The sequence below is a fragment of the Ascaphus truei genome, chromosome 11 (assembly GCF_040206685.1).
Source record: "Ascaphus truei isolate aAscTru1 chromosome 11, aAscTru1.hap1, whole genome shotgun sequence".
NCBI lineage: Eukaryota > Metazoa > Chordata > Amphibia > Anura > Ascaphidae > Ascaphus > Ascaphus truei.
This window is the reverse complement of record NC_134493.1, coordinates 48,144,359-48,162,314: the sequence shown is the minus strand read 5'-3', so window position 1 is coordinate 48,162,314 and position 17,956 is coordinate 48,144,359. Positions and strand designations below refer to the sequence as shown.

Sequence of the window (17,956 nt, the reverse complement as noted above, 5' to 3'; positions counted from 1 at the left end):
TCCCGCGGCCGTTACACTGCCCCCGCCCTCTCCCGCGGCCGTTACACTACCCCCGCCCCCTTCCGCTTGTGACGCAGCACAGAGACGACAAGCCCACCTACTTCCCTCTGCGGTTGTAGGGGAGGCCACGCCCTCCTGCTGTCACCGGGTTGGCTGGTGCTGATCAAGTCACCGCCGGGCTCAGCCAATGAGAATGCGGGGAAGTTTGAGTTGAAGTCTGTGTGGTGGTTGAGCTTGGAGCGGCGGCGGGTCTGCATCCCGGCGGAGGGATCTCATACTGGGCAGGGGGGCTTGGTAAGCGGGGCAGGGGGGGCTTGGTAAGCGGGGCAGGGGGGGCTTGGTAAGCGGGGCAGGGGGGGCTTGGTAAGCGGGGCAGGGGGGGCATGGTAAAGGGGGCAGGGGGGGGCATGGTAAAGGGGGCAGGGGGGGGCATGGTAAAGGGGGCAGGGGGGGGCATGGTAAAGGGGGCAGGGGGGGGCATGGTAAAGGGGGCAGGGGGGGGCATGGTAAGCGGCCTAGGTTGTGGTGTGGAGACTGCATGTTCTATAGGCAAGGTGTGGGCAGTGACATGTCTCCCCGTCTCCTATCACCAGGGCTCTTCAATTAGTTCTCCAAAGGGTCAGCACAAATATGAGGCTGCGCTTATTGTGCCGGCGGTGCGACAGGCTGCAGTCGCCGGCAAAATCAAATTGAGATGACTTCCAGTGATCGCGACAAGCCGTCGCTCTGTCGCGTAAGGCCGCGCTTATAGTGCTGGCGATGGCGACGCGACCGATGACGTCAGCCGTCGCCACCCGCAATAGTTGTAATTTGTTTTTAAGCGACGGTCGCCAGTGACGTCACTAAAGGGGGTGGGGCTGCGCAATTTGATTGGTTTAGAGACAGCCACAAGTGGTGACTGTATCTAAAAAATCAAATACACCCGGTTTCCAATTTTCCAGACAATCCGTCGCTCCGTCGCGTTTACTATAAGCGCTGGCGACGGAGTCAATTGTTTTGTTTTCGAGCGACGTCGCCGGCACTATAAGCGCAGCCTAAGCATGGCGGCAATGCATTTGTTTTGCCGCGATGGCGTCTTTGCGTCGCCGGCACTATATGCGCAGCCTAATGCATGGTTACAATCAGTATCATGTAATTATGGATACACTTTAAATGCTTCATTGTACAGCAACACAAGCCATTCATCCCACCTGTGTCATAGATTGTAAGCTGCTCGGGAGAGGGCCTCCCTTTGCCTTGTGTTGCACTTCTTGCCAGCGCTTGGCCTGTATTTAGCTCGTGGTATGGGTTGGTAAAGTGCTGTGTACATTGCTGGTGCTATATCATAAATACATTGTTCCAGATTTACATTACCTTGGCTTACAAGTTGTGTGAAAAAAGCTGCCAGGCCCATTACAATAACATTATCAGGACCACTCCCAGGCCTTTCCTGGCTAATTTTGGGCCATGGACTGCCAGCTTTCTTCTTTATTATTATTATTCTCTATCTACTGCATTTTGGTAACACCTGTTGCCTTTACACATGCTCCTGTTCCCCTATGTATTAGGCATCCTTTTTATAATGAATACCATGTGATTCTCTCTCTATATATTACTGACACTGCACAATACCATTTGGGACGGGCAAGAATAAAACATGAAATACTTGCACCTTAAAACATAGTGAAACAATAGCTATACTTCCTCACCAGCTGATTTTAGATTGTAAGCTCTTTGGGGCAGGGACTTCTCTCTCCCAGTGTTGGACTTATGCCACCTGTCCGGTTATATTTCCTATAGTGTAATTGTAAAATGTGGCGTACTTGCTTGGAGCTGGACAGTATGCAGCAAAAAAAGGGGTGGGTGGGATAGGGAGTTATCAACTAAATCATACTGATTTTAATGTAAATAAATGATATATATAATCGATAATTTATCAAAAACAATAGGTGCAACTGTGAATTGAAGTGAATCAGGAAAGCAAAAGGAGTACAAAAATGTTTGTGCTCCAAAGGAAAATTCACTTATATGCACACTATGTGAGTTAAAATGTAACTTTTAATAAGTGTCCTTAAAACATATATAACCGTAACACTAGATGTAATAAACCTTAAAAATAAATTAAATAATATGCACGCATGCAGCAGAGTTAGCCTCACATATACATAAATTCCAGTATGAAATTACAACTGAAACCTGGGAGGCTAAACAAAGTGCAACCAGGCAAGGTGAGTCAAAATACCCAACACTTGCAATCACTAGCACAGTAAGTAATTAGCCAAATGCTGCAGCAGGGATACGGCTACAATGTGTCCATAGATTGTGATGATAGTATCAATAGAGCCAACCCTGCCAGCTACACTGTTTTTAAATATATGGCTATGCTAGTGAAAATACTGGTAATAGCACACTGTATTAAAACAACCCCATGACAGGGGCTGATGACATGATAACGCGTCCAATGCGCGTTTCCCTCCTACTATGGAGCTTCGTCAGGGACAAATTTTGGCTAATTACTTACTGTGCTAGTGATTGCAAGTGTTGGGTATTTTGACTCACCTTGCCTGGTTGCACTTTGTTTAGCCTCCCAGGTTTCAGTTGTAATTTCATACTGGAATTTATGTATATGTGAGGCTAACTCTGCTGCATGCGTGCATATTATTTAATTTATTTTTAAGGTTTATTACATCTAGTGTTACGGTAATATATGTTTTAAGGACACTTATTAAAAGTTACATTTTAACTCACATAGTGTGCATATAAGTGAATTTTCTTTTCGAGCACAAACATTTTTGTACTCCTTTTGCTTTCCTGTACAGTATGCATACACATTGTGACTTGCTTTTGTGGCCCTGGCACACCACAGTCCCTATTCACGGACCTGGTACATCATGGCACAAATGCTCGCTTTTCTAGGGGATGATCGGGCTGCCCACTCCTACTAAGTCGCTTCCGTGACGGTCATGTGATAGATGCTGAAGCGGTCACACAACCACAAGTGTTTGAGGTCTAATAATCTGTTGGTTGCACAGGAAATGACAATTGCAAATATATATATATATATATATATATATATATATATATATATATATATATATATATATATATATATATATATGCTGTGTAATGTTATTGTATGTACTAGATCAGCAGTCATTTGTTTTAAATGCGGCATATTGTGTATTTTGAAGTGACCAGAATAATACACAGTTATAAAATTGGTTGAAAGGGGCAGTCCCACTCAGATTAAAACATCTCGGGCTTTCCTAAAGATTGTTGGCCTATGGCAGGAGTCCATCCCCCCCCGCTCCCCTAACAGATCAGGTTTTCAGGATATCCCATCTTAAGCAGGGACTGATTGAGCCACCAGTGCTGAAGCAGGGATATCCTGTTACCACAGATCTTAAATGTAAAAAAAAATAAGTCCATTCTGCTAGTTTTTTTAATTTTATTTTTTATAATATAATTTTATTTCATATAGAGTTTTTCTCCAAATGGAATAAACAGCGTGTCACAATTACAGTTTAATGACTACTAGTACATAGGATTTTTACTGACGCAGTCCCTGCCCAGATGAGCTTACAATCTGTTTTTGGTGCCTGAGGTACAGGGAGGTTAATGTGACATGCCCAAGGTCAGAAGGAGCAGACACAGGAATTTGATCCAGGTTCCCCTGCTTCACACTGTGTTATTGTTAACAGAGTCAGTGTCTTCACTCACTGGCCCCTAAACATTGGTGGGAAACAGGGGTGTCCAGGGCTGGACCTTGTTAACTTCAGCACCAGGGACCCCCTGCTTCCTGAGGCACCCATCTCCGTAGGTGCTGCAGGTATCTCATGGAGGTTTAAAGCTCCCAGTCAAATAGGAAGCTGCAACGGGTGACATCGCAGCATCCTATTGGCCGTGTGACACAGGAGCTTTAAACCTCCATATTGTTCACCATGGAGGAGACTGGGGCACCTGCGGGGGGTGGGGGGGGGGGGGTAAGTATCTTGGGAATTAGGGGCTCCCTGGAGCTGAAATTAACGCGGTTCAGCTCTTGAGAACCCGTGTTTCCAAAAGAAAGTGTGTGTCGCTCTATCTCTATCCCTCCCATTTATTCATTTCTTTTTATAACTTCATCATATTGCAACTGGTTGACTTTGGTTCTAGGGGGCGAGGTACTGTTTACATAACTATTCACTGCATTAAAATTGTACCAAAATTAAATGTCAACATCTGTTTTTACAGATCTCGTGATACATTTAGCCCAAGACTTCTAATGGAATTGTCTCCATGGATAATTTAGGAAGAAATAGTTTTAATTCTTTGGAAGAAGAAGTTCTATACTGGAAAGATCTGGCAATGAAATATAAGAAATGGTAGGTGTTCTGCAACATGGTGTGTCCCAAAGGTCGGCGGAGGGTGACTGAAGGTGATATTCTGTCATTTCTGCTCTCAGTGCAGAAGACGCTCAGGGAGAGCTGCAAGAATTTCAGGAAGGCAGCCGGGAGTATGAGGCAGAGCTGGAGACTCAGCTGCAGCAGACGGAGAGCAGGAACCGAGACCTCCTCTCCGAAAATAACCGTCTGCGATTGGAGCTCGAGGGCATTAAGGTAATGGACCACATCCTTCTGAAGGAGTAATCTCTCATAGGACCAAAGTGAACAAAATAGGGCAGTGTGTTTTTGTTTTTGTTTTTCCCGAAATCTGACATCTTTAAGTATTTTTAATTTATTGTTTAAAGTGAGACTTTGGAGGGGTTTGATTTCCTCTGCCTGCTCCCTTGTGTGAAGTCCAGTGCTTGTACAGCCTGAGTCCCATCTCCCACCTCCTTATCTTTACTGTTTCTCTGATAAGGATGGGCTGGGAAAAGGGAAAGAAAACACTTGATTGATTTAATATTTTACCATTCAGAGGCCCCTATGAAATTCGACTGTTTTCACCGTCTACGTGCGCTTGCACCTTTTTTAAGACCCACGGGACCCTTTAAAGATGTTTTTGACTCCGCAGAACCCGAGCTCCGCAATCCCTTTGTACCTGTAATAGAGCATTGGGTGGTTTTTAGATACGTATTTTATATAGTTAAATGTAAAATAGGGACAAGTGGTGCACACCAAAAAACAAAAATAATGCTAGCGATACAATCACCGGTGCTCCTGCGTTTGAAGGATAGCCTGCAGTAAATCCTATGGACACAGCGAGTGAAGCAGCACAAGGCACATACGGATTTTAAGTTAATCTAATTTATTAAGAGCCAATACACTGTGTTGGCTCTAAATAAATTAGATTAACTTAAAATCCGTATGTGCCTTGTGTTGCTTCACTCATTTTATATAGTTTAAAACATTAAAATAACATTTTAAAGCAGCAGGACAGGCTGCATTGCATTTTAAATTGTTTTTATTTTATTACAGGTTTGAAGCAGGAGGTCTGGGGGAACTAAACTGTTCATTTCAGCCCCGGGGACCCCCTGCTTCCAGAGATACTCTGTAGCGGTGCCGGTATCTCTGCAGGTAGAGAAACTGTGTGCCTAACATTATGACAGCTTTAAATGTCCCATTTTCCCCGGGCCAATAGGAAGCCGAGCCATTATCCGTTGCAGCTTCCTATTGGCCAGCGTGACCGGGACATTTAAACTTCACAGTGATATCGGCACCCCCTAGTAAATATCTCTGGGAGCAGGGGTGCGCAGGAACTGAAATTAAAACAGTTCAGCTTCAGAGATCCCCTGCTGCAAACCATTTAAGCATTTACATAAATGAAGCAGAAAAAAATTACGTCTTGACTTAAAATGGCAATTATTAAAAAATGATTTCTTACGGAATGCTTGGCAAGAACACAGAACGAAGGTGGCAAACCACAGGACCGCAGAATGGTTTTTATTCTGACCTATTCTGACAAATGTCTGGAAGTGATGTATTCTGATCAGCACAACACAACCCAGCTGTCATTTATTGTTTTCCAACTGGATAAAAGGGCATATTGTTTTAACAGCGCTTCCATTGATGGTTATACCAGCTGGGTGTTTGCGTAAACTGGCCACGAACAAAAGTATGGCTGTGTTGGCCTCTCTTCTGCCTCATTACAATCCTCGTTTGGGAACAAAACTTAAGAACAGTTAACAGGCTCATGGGTTTTATCTTTAGCCCGCCACGTTCTGACATTTAGTTGTACCAGTTTAGCACAGCCGGTTTCAGACTTTCAAATGATGGCATTTGCATCAGTATAATTGACAATTTCAACAGTCAAATCTTTTTGACTTTGGTCCTTTATTATTATTATTATTATTATTATTATATACATTCTTAATGTTAAACACCGTGGGAATTAATCAGAGAGGTGTTTCTAATTTATGGGGTAACCTTTTATAAACCAGTACTGTATATTGTTCTATGGATGGAATGGAAGGTAATTGTAAAGACTTTCTTTCTATACGCCTATGTGCCAATTAAAAGAAAGGCCAGTTGAATGTTAGCTAGCAAATTTAGACAGCGGGATAGAAAGTGATACATAAACGAGGTTTTTAAAAGCCAATTGTTGTACAGATAAGGAACTTGCCGCATCAGTTTTAAAACATGATTTCTTTTGTCAACCACAAATCTTTATATTACTTGATTTATAGATTTACATAGCCTCTCAGGATAGCTTTTTTTTTTTTAAGCCCATTTTCTTGGGCACATGTCGTCTCATGTGAATCCTCTTAAGTATTATTAAGGGATTGTGACATTTTGCGCACTTGCTATTGTCTGTTTTCCCGATTTTTAACATTTGTGACCATCTTTAAAATGAGTCTTTCTCTTGGCCTATATTCGGGAAGTATTGTGCAATTATACTCTTGTTGCCCTGTAATAAATCTCCTTAAATAAGTCTAGTGAATGCCACGTAACAAGACGGTGATCATGTCTTCATCATTTTATATAACAGAATAAAGATTACATAGGCACAACCTGAAGAGAAACCCGCTTGTTAATGATCTAAAGTGGATTTCGGTTTGTAGCAGAGCTAGATCTTAAGGGAGCAGTTCCCGCTAACCTATTTTTTATTTCAACTGGATGGGAAGCGGCGACTCTCCGTTTCTGATCTGGGGATCCCCAGGTTCCCAAGATGTATACTGGGAAGAGTGCTGCTGGTACAGCTTGAATTTATCCCGACTGTCACACGGGTCAATAGTGAACTGCACCGGATGATGTCACAGCTTCCTGGGGATGCGGTGGATTCAAACCTCCATGTTCCCTCCCCTTGAGGGAGCACACCAGTGCAAACATTTCAGCCCTGGGAAGCATGGGGTCTCCGGAGCTGAAGTCGGCGCAGTTCGTGCTCCGAAGATCCCCCTGATTGAATACTATAACTGTAAAATGGGAAGGGGGGGGGGGGGAACGAGGAAAGCAGGATTCATGCATTAAAGTAAACTCTATTTGAGGTCCTAGCGGTCTGTTTCAGTTCAGATATGACACCATCCTTTATCTCCTTATTTATTTTTTTCGGAACAGGATAAGTATGAAGAGCAGCACTCTGAGAGTTACGTGCAGATTTCTGTCTTGGAAGGGGATCTCTCCCAAACGAAGGCAATCCGAGATCAATTGCAGAAATACATCCGGGAACTGGAACAAGCCAACGATGACTTGGAAAGAGCTAAGCGGTCAGCGTCTTCTCTGAGCAATACAATTCACCTTCATACTTTAAGGGGGCAGGGGGGGTTGAGCCATGTGGTTCTTTCAATATCTTACAATTTATCCATGTGGAATGGGCATAAAAACCGTAAAGGAAATGGAGAGGAAGTGAATAAGGCTATTGCTGTTCGCTATTCGTAGTGCACCATTCGTTTTTTTTTTTTACCATGTTGGGTTATAGCTGTCTACATGTGGCCAGGGATATTGGCCTATACCAGGGGTGCTCAACTCCAGTCCTCAAGCCCCACCAACAGGTTATGTTTTCAGGATATCCCAGCTTTAGCACAGGTGGCTCTGTCTAAGGCTGAGCCACCTGTGCTGAAACAGGTACTGATTGAGCCACCTGTGCTGAAGCAGAAATATCCTGAGCTTGGTTGGGCAGGGCCTTGAGGACTATAGTTGAGCATCCCTGGCCTATACCACACACGGGTGCCAATAAGGAAGGTGAGAACACTCTCACGGTGTACTTAATTAAAAGAGTCTCTGCTCCGGCCCAACGTGGACCTTTTCTCGGGAGTTCCAGGTTTGGATCGAAACGTCGACCATTTTTAATAATAAAGTGTGTCGGTCCGTCCGTCCTCGCGAGCGTGTTCACCTTCCTTATTGAAATGCCACCCAGACTGCGGAATCTTATGTCCTTGTTTGCACCCGGGGTAGTAATTCCAATCTCGGAGTGCTCCTTTTTTATATAAGGAAGTCAAACAATTTCTTTAACCTGCAGCATCCTCTCTACACAGGGCTACTATAATGTCCTTGGAAGAATTTGAGCAGCGATTAAATCAAGCCATTGAGAGGAACGCTTTCCTTGAAAGTGAGCTGGATGAGAAAGAAAACATGCTGGAGTCGGTGCAGCGACTGAAGGACGAAGCTCGAGGTAAGAGGAAGCGTCATGCATCTTACGCTTTGATTGTAAGCTCTCCAGGCAAGGCATTCCTTTTCCTGTGGCATGTTTACAACTTCCTGCACTTTAATGTCTATTCTGCGTTCTTGGTTGGTGCTATATAAATATATTTACATGTATGCAGAATGAGAACGTTGTGCATGATAGATATTTATTTACAGTGGCAGGTATATTTTGTTGCTGATTATATTAATAATGATTCTCATGTTAAAAACATATTTTTAATCTGTATGGGAAGCGGGGGTCTTTGGGAACATTTTAATATCCACTCTGTAGACGCCTTGCTTCCCAATATGCATACCAGAGAAGGTGTTGCCGGCAGCATTCCCTCCAGGGAAATAAAATGGCGGTTTATATCACATGCGTTACGCAAGCCAATAGGAAACGGACGCAGCTTCCCACTGGCCTGAGTGACACCGGGGATTTAAATTCAAGGAAATACTATATTAATAATACTGTATTTCTGGAATTCCCAAAGCTTAAATGAATGTGACTCCAGGGGTACCCTGCTTCCTGTCATGGTAGAAAGGGGAAAAAAAGGGGGGTGTGGGCTGCTACTTTAAAAGTAAGCTGAGACGTAACATTTTAGGGGTGTTATAATGTCCTTTTGCTCGTTACTCTTCTAGTTCATAGCAAACACTGTTTTTTGTTTTCCCCCTATCATTTTGCGATCAAATAAATGGGATTTCTGTTCAGAAATAGAAAGTACAGACGCTTGCTTCTGTCTTCTCTTCATTGACATTCGTTTCTGGGTAAAAGGTAGATGGCATAACTATGATTTATTTTGTGGGCCCCTTTGGCAAACATTACTTTTCTTCTTACAATGGTAGATGGGATTTAAAGCCGCTGTTTATGATTCTGCTTTCATGTCTATTGGTTAGTAATGCATTACTAATTCAGACTTGCTGGTGATCGGGTTACTAAGTGACAGAGATTTCTGTACCAGCAAACTACACGTGTAATAGAAGAGCAGGGGGGAAGTCCAATCAAACCGCGTTAAATTTAGGAAGATGTTCCCTTTTTACAAGATCAGCCTCCTGATCAAGCACGGAACCTAATTTGCGGTGTCCTTGTATACAGCAGGCTGTGGCAAACCCTGCAATATTCTCTTAGATGATGCGTGTCTATGTTTTAAGTCAAACTGGTTATCGCAAGTCTCGCTTCTCCTAGAGATACTGGTACATGACCATTTTCAGGCAAAAGTACTAAACAAGTACTTGGATCACAATACTTATTGCAGCATCCTACAGGTGCAGTGATTTGTAAAGCATGGAAGATGTTGGTTCCCAATAAGTATTTCACAACCGCCGATGGAAGATTCATGACAAATGTGTAAATTGTACGATGTCTGTCTGGCCACATGTACATGCGGTTTAAAATACATTGGCGAAACTATTAGACCGCTCTGGAGACGTGTCGGGGAATATGTACATGCTATAATGACGATGCACGCCATTTTAGTGTCAGCTAAAATGGGACTATTACCTGTATTTGGTTCATCGGAATTGAGCACATTTGAACGTGATAGTTGGTCGTGGCTGTTTTTGCCTCGACCAAATGATCACTGGCGTTCGACCGCAGAGGGTCCCTCCGCCGGCCGCTTCTCGGAGAAGATCAGTTTTAACGGTTGGAGCATGGTAATAGTTTTAGGGGGTTTATGGAAAGATCTTGGGGTAGAGCGTTTTAGGGTAAGGGTTATGCTCGGACCCTTACCTTGGCAGCAGGGTGAGCCGCGGCTTAGCGACGGTCATTTAGTCACGACCAAATATCTTAGAAAAGATGCTTTGGACAAAAAAAAACTTCAGAATAGGGAATCTGAATTAATTTTTACATTGAACATCCAACTCACAAGGTCTAAATGAAGTCTTTGCCTTCTCTGCCTGTTGATTTAATAACCGTTGCAATACTTCATATTCCATGTACCTCAATATGTAATTATACATACAGTTCCATATTTCTTACATACTGTATTTTCTCTTCAAAGGACTTGCCAAGTACTTTCGTGTTTCTTTATTTTTTGTAACCATCCTCTACTACGGGGGTGCTCAACTCAAGTCCTCAAGCCCCCCAACAGTTCCGGTGGGTCAAAGCCTGAGCCACCTGTGCTGAAGCAGGGATAGCCTTAAAACCTGACCTGTTTGGGTGGCTTGAGGACTGGAGTTGAGCCCCCCTTCTCTACTATAAAATATTTGGAGCATTGCACCGTGCTTGTAATACTCTTAAGTAAAAGTAACCTTTCTCCTGGTATTTAATAGTTGGCAGTAATTAAATGGACTACATGGTAACGTGTGGATGTTCACAAATAACCATTCTGCCCCTTCTTTTTCCTGTTAGATTTGAGACAGGAGCTGGCTGTGCAACAGAAACAGGAGAAGCCTAAATCCAGCGCGTCTGGCGATCAGGAGCCAGGCAGAGTTGATACAGCTGTCCAAGCGTCCATATCCATTCCATCAACACCCTTAGTGCACCGAGGAAGTGGGCTGAACACACCACTGTCACTCAGAAAAAGTAAAGGAACAGAAAAACAAATTAGGTTTTTTTTTTTATTATTATTATTATTATTCAACATTTAAAACCGAAGTAAAACCAAACTCGTCCAGTATTGCAGCATGAAAAACCGGAAGAATCAGGCTTTAGTTGCAGTTTTTTGTTGACTAGTAACCACACATTAAATAGGTTTATGGTGGATAAAAAAGTGACAAAAACCATACACTGTACAGTAAATAAGAATATCACTTGTGAGCACATAAGGGGTCCATGTTAAAATCGACATGAAGCAAAAGGGGATACTGTTCTCATTTTCATCTCATTACCCAGAATCCCTTGCAGCAGTGGAAGCACTGTAAGAGATGATGGGGAAAGACGGGGTGCAGACCTGTCTGAGACGTGAATGTGCTCTCACAAGTGGTATTTTTATTTTCTGTTTTAGTATAAATAGCTAGATTACTATTGGTCCTTTTTTGCTCTGCGTCCTCTTGAAATGTACATTATGATATGATGTAACTTGGCTTGATGTTAAAGGCCTCTAGAAAGATCCGTTTTGCGGACGTCCGCAACCAACGCATTGCAAATCACTGAGTTAAGTAAGGGGTGTTTACTTTGAAGATCCGGTTGTCGGGTTTGAACTGATTATTCTTTTTGTGGCTTGCATTTTAGATTGTGATTATGGCTACAGTGGCACACCGCTCACACCGGCCGCACGGATATCCGCCCTTCACATAGTGGGGGACCTTCTGAAGAAAGTGGGGGTAAGAACTGCTACATTAACTTTGTGATTGCGCACCCCTGTTTTAGAGCACAATATTTTGCTCCTGCGCCCCCTGCCTCTTGTCCCCGGTGCTCGCCCCCCGCTTAGCCCTGTGCGGTGTCAAATGACGCACGTGGTCATGTGACGTCACCCCGCATGACCTCGCATTGCCATGGAGAGTCTTCCAGACGCCGGCTGAAGCAAGTTAAGTTGAAGTTCCAGAGGCCTCGCGCGATCCCCGGCATTTAATTTTAATGCCTTGGAGAAGAGCGTGGGTCCTCTGCAACCGCCCGCGCCCCCCAGTGTGTGCAACCCTGCTCTACGATGCAGTTACGAAAGATGAGGGGCTTGGAGCATCCTTGTGTTGTAAATGTACAGATGCAAAGCCCTGTGTAAGGACGATGACCGATTTTTACGCCTCTTCCTTTCCAGGTGTTGGAGTCCAAGCTGGCGTCTTGCAGAAACTTTGTATCCGAGCAGTCTCCCAACAGGCCGCTTATGTCGTCTGCCCGTGTAAACCAGGCGAGAGAAGGCAATGAAAACCGAATTAATCTGGCTGAAAAAGGGTAAGGTTTCCCGACTCCGTAATATGAAGTTCTTAACACTTGTGTTTGTGTGTACAGACATCTATTTTGATTTTATTTATGATCGGGCATAAAAAATGAGACCCAGTGCAAGGCTTACAAATAAAACATTTAAGTGACATTTTGTTGTTTCAAATTAAATGTGCAAACATTATAGTGATGTGGGAGATTGGAGTGTTGTCCGCTGGTATATTCAGCCATTGCTAAATACCCCGTGTTCTGCAAATAAAATTACTTGTTCAAGAGATTGATCCGTTTTGTCGGCCTCGAGTGCACACATGAATACCACCAACAACAGTTGTTATGGGTAAATATAATTTATTTGGTACTATGCTTCGGATATATTTCAGCGTTCTATGGTACTCAAGATACCGCTCATGATGTCATCAACAACCAAGGGACTCCCATCATCAGTTAAGATGAACTGCCTGGTCAATAGTTGCTATTCTGTGATCGATTTTTTTTTTTGTACTGCGCGCAGTCCTGTGCATACTATCAGCTTTGCCTTGGTTGAGAGCCTGGCACATTTCTGCGCTGTACAAATGTATCAGAGAATACATCCAGGCATTCAGCCAACATCCCAGTTAGGGAGGCAAGAGGGGACTCACGCTCCCACACACATCTCTAGCGAGCGTCTCATAATAAAAGTAACTTTCCACTCTGTATCCTGTTCACAGCAAAATTAACTACATTTAAGCATGTCTGTAAGAGACAAAAGTTAACTCATCAGAAACACAAACTCCATTTTCATTACACCCTGCCTCCTGTTTACTTATCCTCTCAACACCTTTTTATAGTAAGGCGGGAGTATTTAGTCATAGATACTTCTCCTTCCAACACCTTATCTGTGGATAAATATCCTGCCTCCCTATTATCTCAACACAGAATTCACAGGAGACGTCCCCTGCTGGGAAGTTATAGTCTTTGGTTTTAAGCCTCCCATCTCCAGTTTAGACGAGACATCTGATGGTGAGACCTTTTGTGTCTCGCAAGCTTTTGCACGAGAAAACCTTGTACAATTGATATGTTGGTCCATTAAAAGGTACCACAGCCTACAAGGTTAGGCTGTGATAGCTTTTCTAGGACCAATATGGCTTCTAACACCCTGTAATTATAGTGATGTAGTGCAGATATACTGGCTTCAGAATCCACATTAAGCAGGGTGGGAGAAGGTATTAAATGTACCCAGGGCCGGCTTGATGGCGGTGTCATTGGTGCGACTGCACCAGGCCCCTGTGCTTGGAGGCCCCCATGCTCTTGCCTGGCCCAACTTCTGTGATTGCCTGGGGGAAAGCACGGGGCCACTGTAAGTGCCGGGATCTCCTGCTGCTACCATGCAACGTCTCATGACACAAGGGCGGCCTATAGGCTCCTGTAGCAGGAGGAGATGACTGCTCTGGAGAAGGTAAGAGGCACCGGGCCCCGCCGAACTCCCAGCTATCCCTGAAAGTACCAATATATCTATCAATTCATTACTTCCTCCAGCCTTGTGCCACTAGACCTCTTCCATTCGCTCATGCTCGTACAGTAGAAGCAGAAAGCTGCGTGGCTAAGCCTCAAATGAACCTTCACATTTTGAGAGTGAATCTTGGTCTGTAATTCAGGAGTTACATTGTTTATATATGTATATTATTTTTTAGAATTTAATCAATTTTCTTTAATTTTCTGTCCCCAGGTTGGTTAAACGTCTGGAATTTGGATCATTGGCCCCCAGCGTCCCAGGACCGATGATGCCCTCCCCTCAAGGTGTTGTCAAGATGATACTCTAAATAATGTTATGACGTAAAGGCACTAACTTAACATCTATAAAAACACTGATACCGATGAATACGGACACTACAGAATACACTGGATGGGCATCATGGAAACTATATATACCCTTTTTTATTTTTCATTCTGATAATGCACAGTCTCCTGAATCCCAAGGATTCGGAATAATATGAGTCATGGACTGCTGTGCTTTCAACCTCTCTTTTCACCCACTCCATCACGGTCACCGTCGTCTTTTCTGTACGTATCCTAACCTATGCAAACAAGAGGGCATTGAAGGAAGTGAATGATTGGACACGAAGGGCAGTTGTCCACAATGAAGGAAATCTGCAGGTGTTTTGTAGGTAAAATAACAGAGCGTCCGTGAAGGGTTGCAATGTGGAAAATGGAGTGAGTGATTTTGTTTCCCGCCTACCAGTAACTGAACTGCTGCTCGGAAATATTTCTGTTCTGAATGAAGTTCTGGTTTTGTGTAGAACCATTGAAAGTGACAATTGGCACATGCAAGTGTTTCAGAATGGTTTGTGACATGCAAGGGGTGAAGGGGAATTAAATGAATCTTCCTGGATACTGTACATTACAGGTTGTGATGCCCGTCTACTGAACCAACCTAAGATTAGTGTACGAGTAAGAGCTGTGTAGCACTTTCTCAGTAACCGAAGAAGTAACCTATTTGGCCATGTACATCTGTTCGAGTTTCTAAACCCAACCAAATGGCATCAATAATCAAGATTTTTTAACATTTATTTTTCTTGAGCGCACACACGGCTTCCAGAATGAAGTCGGTTCTTTGGGATCTTCACGTTTTGTCTAATCGCTTGTAAATCATGTCTTGTTGACATCTCGGCTCTACCACTTCCAATGCTAATCAAGTAAAAAAGCTCCTAAAGAACATTTCATCAAATTACTTGCAGTAACTGTTGCCATGGTTTAATTAAAAAAAAAAACTTGAGACTTCATCAGCTCGGTTGTAACTTCAAGAATTCTTACAGCACTTCGGGGAGTTGGAGACTTGAATTTTGCCTTTGACGCAACTACATATTTTTCTTTCATTTGTACACAGCACATGTTGAATGTACATGGTAATGAATTACTTCTTCATCCTGTGCTGAATGTTTACAGTGCTTTTATTTTTTGTTACACTATTTTGATGTCACGCATTTAAAAAAATTTAAAAAAAACCTAGCACATTATAATTACTCTGGGGATTTAGCATAAATGAATTGTTATTTATCAGATAATATTTGTTCCTTGTTCTTGAACACACTGTTTTTATGGATTTTCTGCTTTTCAGTTTAATTTATAAAAGTGCAAAAAAACGGAGTCGGTGCATTTTAATGTTTGCTGAGATCTTCACTATTATGGAAATTCAACCCAGCAGTTGTTACAATATTTGAGAATAATTGCCACCAGAGACGGACCTTGTATAGCAGTTTGAACTGTTACTGCAATTTTCGTTTCTATGGAAAAGATTGTCCTGTTAATTGTAGTGACCAAGTCCTTACAATGACCACCTTTCTCTGGCCAATGGGCCAGTAACTTGTTACAAAGCAGACACTTCTGGTAGTAAAGAGCTTACCATTAGACTTCTGTAACTGGATCCAGTACAATACTTGGGTCCATATAGAAATGGAGAACAATGTAATTGTGCCTCAGGGCCATGAAATGTTTGATTTTATTCTGAACTCTTCATTGTTAAAAACTCACTTTTTTTTATTTTGTAAATAAACTGTAGTTGTACTACTAAATGGCTTGTCGTTTGCATGTCTAAGTCTGGTCCTGTTGGGTTTGAGACCACCCACGCAGATCTGGTTTACCAACTGCTTGCTGTAGGATGCACATTTACAACTTTTAGCATAGACTTTGGTTTCCTACTACTAGGGGTGCTGCGTGTCATTTCCCAGAATCCCTGGTTACAGTGGAATCACTGTGTGCTAATGGGGAAAGGCAGGGTTGCAGACCTGTCTGAGACGTGAATGTGTTCACAAGTGGTATTTTTATTTGATATCCTGCTAAAAAACTAACCCTGCCATCTAGTGGCAGAATAAGATATAACACTGGCCTAGATTCATCAAGTGGCTTCTTGCACTGCTGCTGTAAGGGCCCTATCTTTGCCTACTCCAGTATCTGTGGGTAAGTGGAAATACCTTTAAATAATCTGGTTTCCAGTAATTCAGTTCATGAATAACACTGACATTGTGCAATAAAATTGTATTTTATTAGAGAAGCCAAATCAAAAGATCTTGCACTTAAATATAGGTTAGTAACACAACTGATTAGCAGTCAGCTGTCTTCGAAAACAGGAAACGGTCAAATCCCATCATTCTCCATACCCCTAGAAGGTTGTGCGGCTAATACAGAAGGCTGATACTATTGTATCACTCGTGCTTTATAATTTTACTAGCGGAGGTGGCTTTAGCACAGTCGGAGTGCAAAAGGAAATTGTGTAATATGTCTGCTTTCATTTTAAACAAAGATCTTTAATACTGGTGATCAGAAAGGCACTTGGATGTTTGGTGAACTGTGCATCAGAGGTTTAAAAAAAAAAATAGTGATTAAACATCAAGGCACAAAATGTTGGTGCACTGGATCCTAAAAAGATGTGGAAAGAAAATAGATTCCATTTATATTGATGTCGGCCAGTGGGAAACAAATAAGGGAAGCCCCTTTATTTAAAGTTTTAGAAGCACCCCAAAGCTAGTCCCCGTGCCTTGCACATTGCCATCAGCCTGTAATACGGTGTGAACACTGTATGTGGGGTGAGCATGAAAGGGAGTGTGCCACTTTTAGCTTCCTGCCGCTCTGTAAAAGAAGTAGATCTCCAGACTTCTAGACTTTGAGCTTCTGCATGGCTTTCATGCTGCAGTGACTGGGAGTAGACGGGGTGCATGTGCGTTGGGTAGTCTTCCCTTCATTAACAGACGGGCTTGCAACACATTATGTTGCAGGCGCCTCTGCCGTTGAAGAGGATAAAGACGTTTCTACCGTGACAAATACAGTCCAAAGGCGGGTGGCGTGACGAGGGGTAGGATTAGTCGCTGGCTTTTGTTCCGTTGTAGTCCGCGTCTCGCAGTTCGGCGTCCTCTTCGGACCCATCGGCTGCGTTGTCTACAGCTCTCCGACTCCCACCAGATCTCCGGGTGGGTGCAAAAGATGTTTCGTTCCCCCGTACCCCCCTGCAGAGGATAAACACAGTGGTCAGGCCCCCCCACCCTGCATTTGACCTTTCGCGACAGGCAGGGAGATTATCACAAACAAGGCAGCAAGAGCGCTCATGATCGCTGCAGAACCAAACAAATATAGAAAGCTGGACTGTCTGGGTCTCTTAATACAGCAATCATGATTTAATATTTAAAGGTGTGTCAGACTTGCAAAAGGTCCACATGTTGATTTCACTGATATGTGTAACACGAGCAGAACACCTTTATAGTATGTGCAGTGTATTCTGCGTGCGCAGAAGTGTTGAAGGTTTTCTGATACAAATTTTAGCATCCGTGAACCGGAATGGGACATCTGGCCGTGTCCGTCTCGCCGCGACCAAGTCTCCGCCGGTGTTTGGCCGCTGAGGGACCCGTTCGCCACAGCTGCCCCCGCCGTTGGACACTGCCGCCGGCCGTTTCACCAATAAGGTGAGTTAAGGGGTTTTAGCGGTTAGTATTGGGGTTTAATATTAGGGGGTTTTAAGGTAAGGTTAGGGGGATAACTCGTCGAAGAGCTGTCCCTGCGGCGAGGTGAGTGGTGGCTAAATGCCGGCGGTGGTTTGGTCGCGGCAGAAAAAGCCGCTGCCAAGTGTCCTAGATCATCCGCCAATACCATTTTCATT

At 43.4% G+C, this 17,956-nt stretch overlaps 3 protein-coding genes across 5 annotated transcripts in view; 1 reads left to right on the top strand and 2 right to left on the bottom strand.

The window, feature by feature from the left end:
* MARF1 (meiosis regulator and mRNA stability factor 1) overlaps window positions 1–117 on the bottom strand; it is a 40,749-nt gene extending 40,632 nt beyond the window's left edge. The window contains exon 1 of the mRNA XM_075566113.1: window positions 102–117. The gene's annotated coding sequence lies outside the window, so the exon portion shown is untranslated. The remainder of the gene's footprint in view (window positions 1–101) is intronic.
* NDE1 (nudE neurodevelopment protein 1) lies at window positions 88–15,881 on the top strand. Its single transcript, XM_075566118.1, has 9 exons — window positions 88–294; window positions 4,210–4,340; window positions 4,421–4,574; window positions 7,452–7,600; window positions 8,369–8,505; window positions 10,867–11,040; window positions 11,689–11,780; window positions 12,212–12,345; window positions 14,039–15,881. Exons 2-9 carry the CDS (start codon window positions 4,255–4,257, stop codon window positions 14,130–14,132), a joined length of 1,020 nt encoding a protein of 339 aa, XP_075422233.1. The 5' UTR covers window positions 88–294; window positions 4,210–4,254; the 3' UTR covers window positions 14,133–15,881.
* A 448-nt stretch (window positions 15,882–16,329) lies between these two features.
* The window catches only part of MYH11 (myosin heavy chain 11), an 86,265-nt gene continuing 84,638 nt past the window's right edge, over window positions 16,330–17,956 (bottom strand). For 2 of the 3 annotated variants that reach the window (XM_075566095.1, XM_075566096.1), the window contains one exon: window positions 16,330–17,309. In XM_075566095.1, the coding sequence (XP_075422210.1) occupies window positions 17,165–17,309 (145 nt within the window). In that variant the 3' untranslated portion in view covers window positions 16,330–17,164. The remainder of the gene's footprint in view (window positions 17,310–17,956) is intronic. The other variant, XM_075566097.1, reaches the window with a different exon arrangement.

Coding starts and splice junctions, on each gene's coding strand:
- NDE1 (XM_075566118.1), top strand. CDS start 4,255: ATGGATAATTTAGGAAGAAATAGTTTTAATTCTTTGGAAGAAGAAGTT. Junction 7,601..8,368: donor GACTTGGAAAGAGCTAAGCG/GTCAGCGTCTTC, acceptor CTCTCTACACAG/GGCTACTATAATGTCCTTGG. Junction 11,781..12,211: donor ACCTTCTGAAGAAAGTGGGG/GTAAGAACTGCT, acceptor CTTCCTTTCCAG/GTGTTGGAGTCCAAGCTGGC.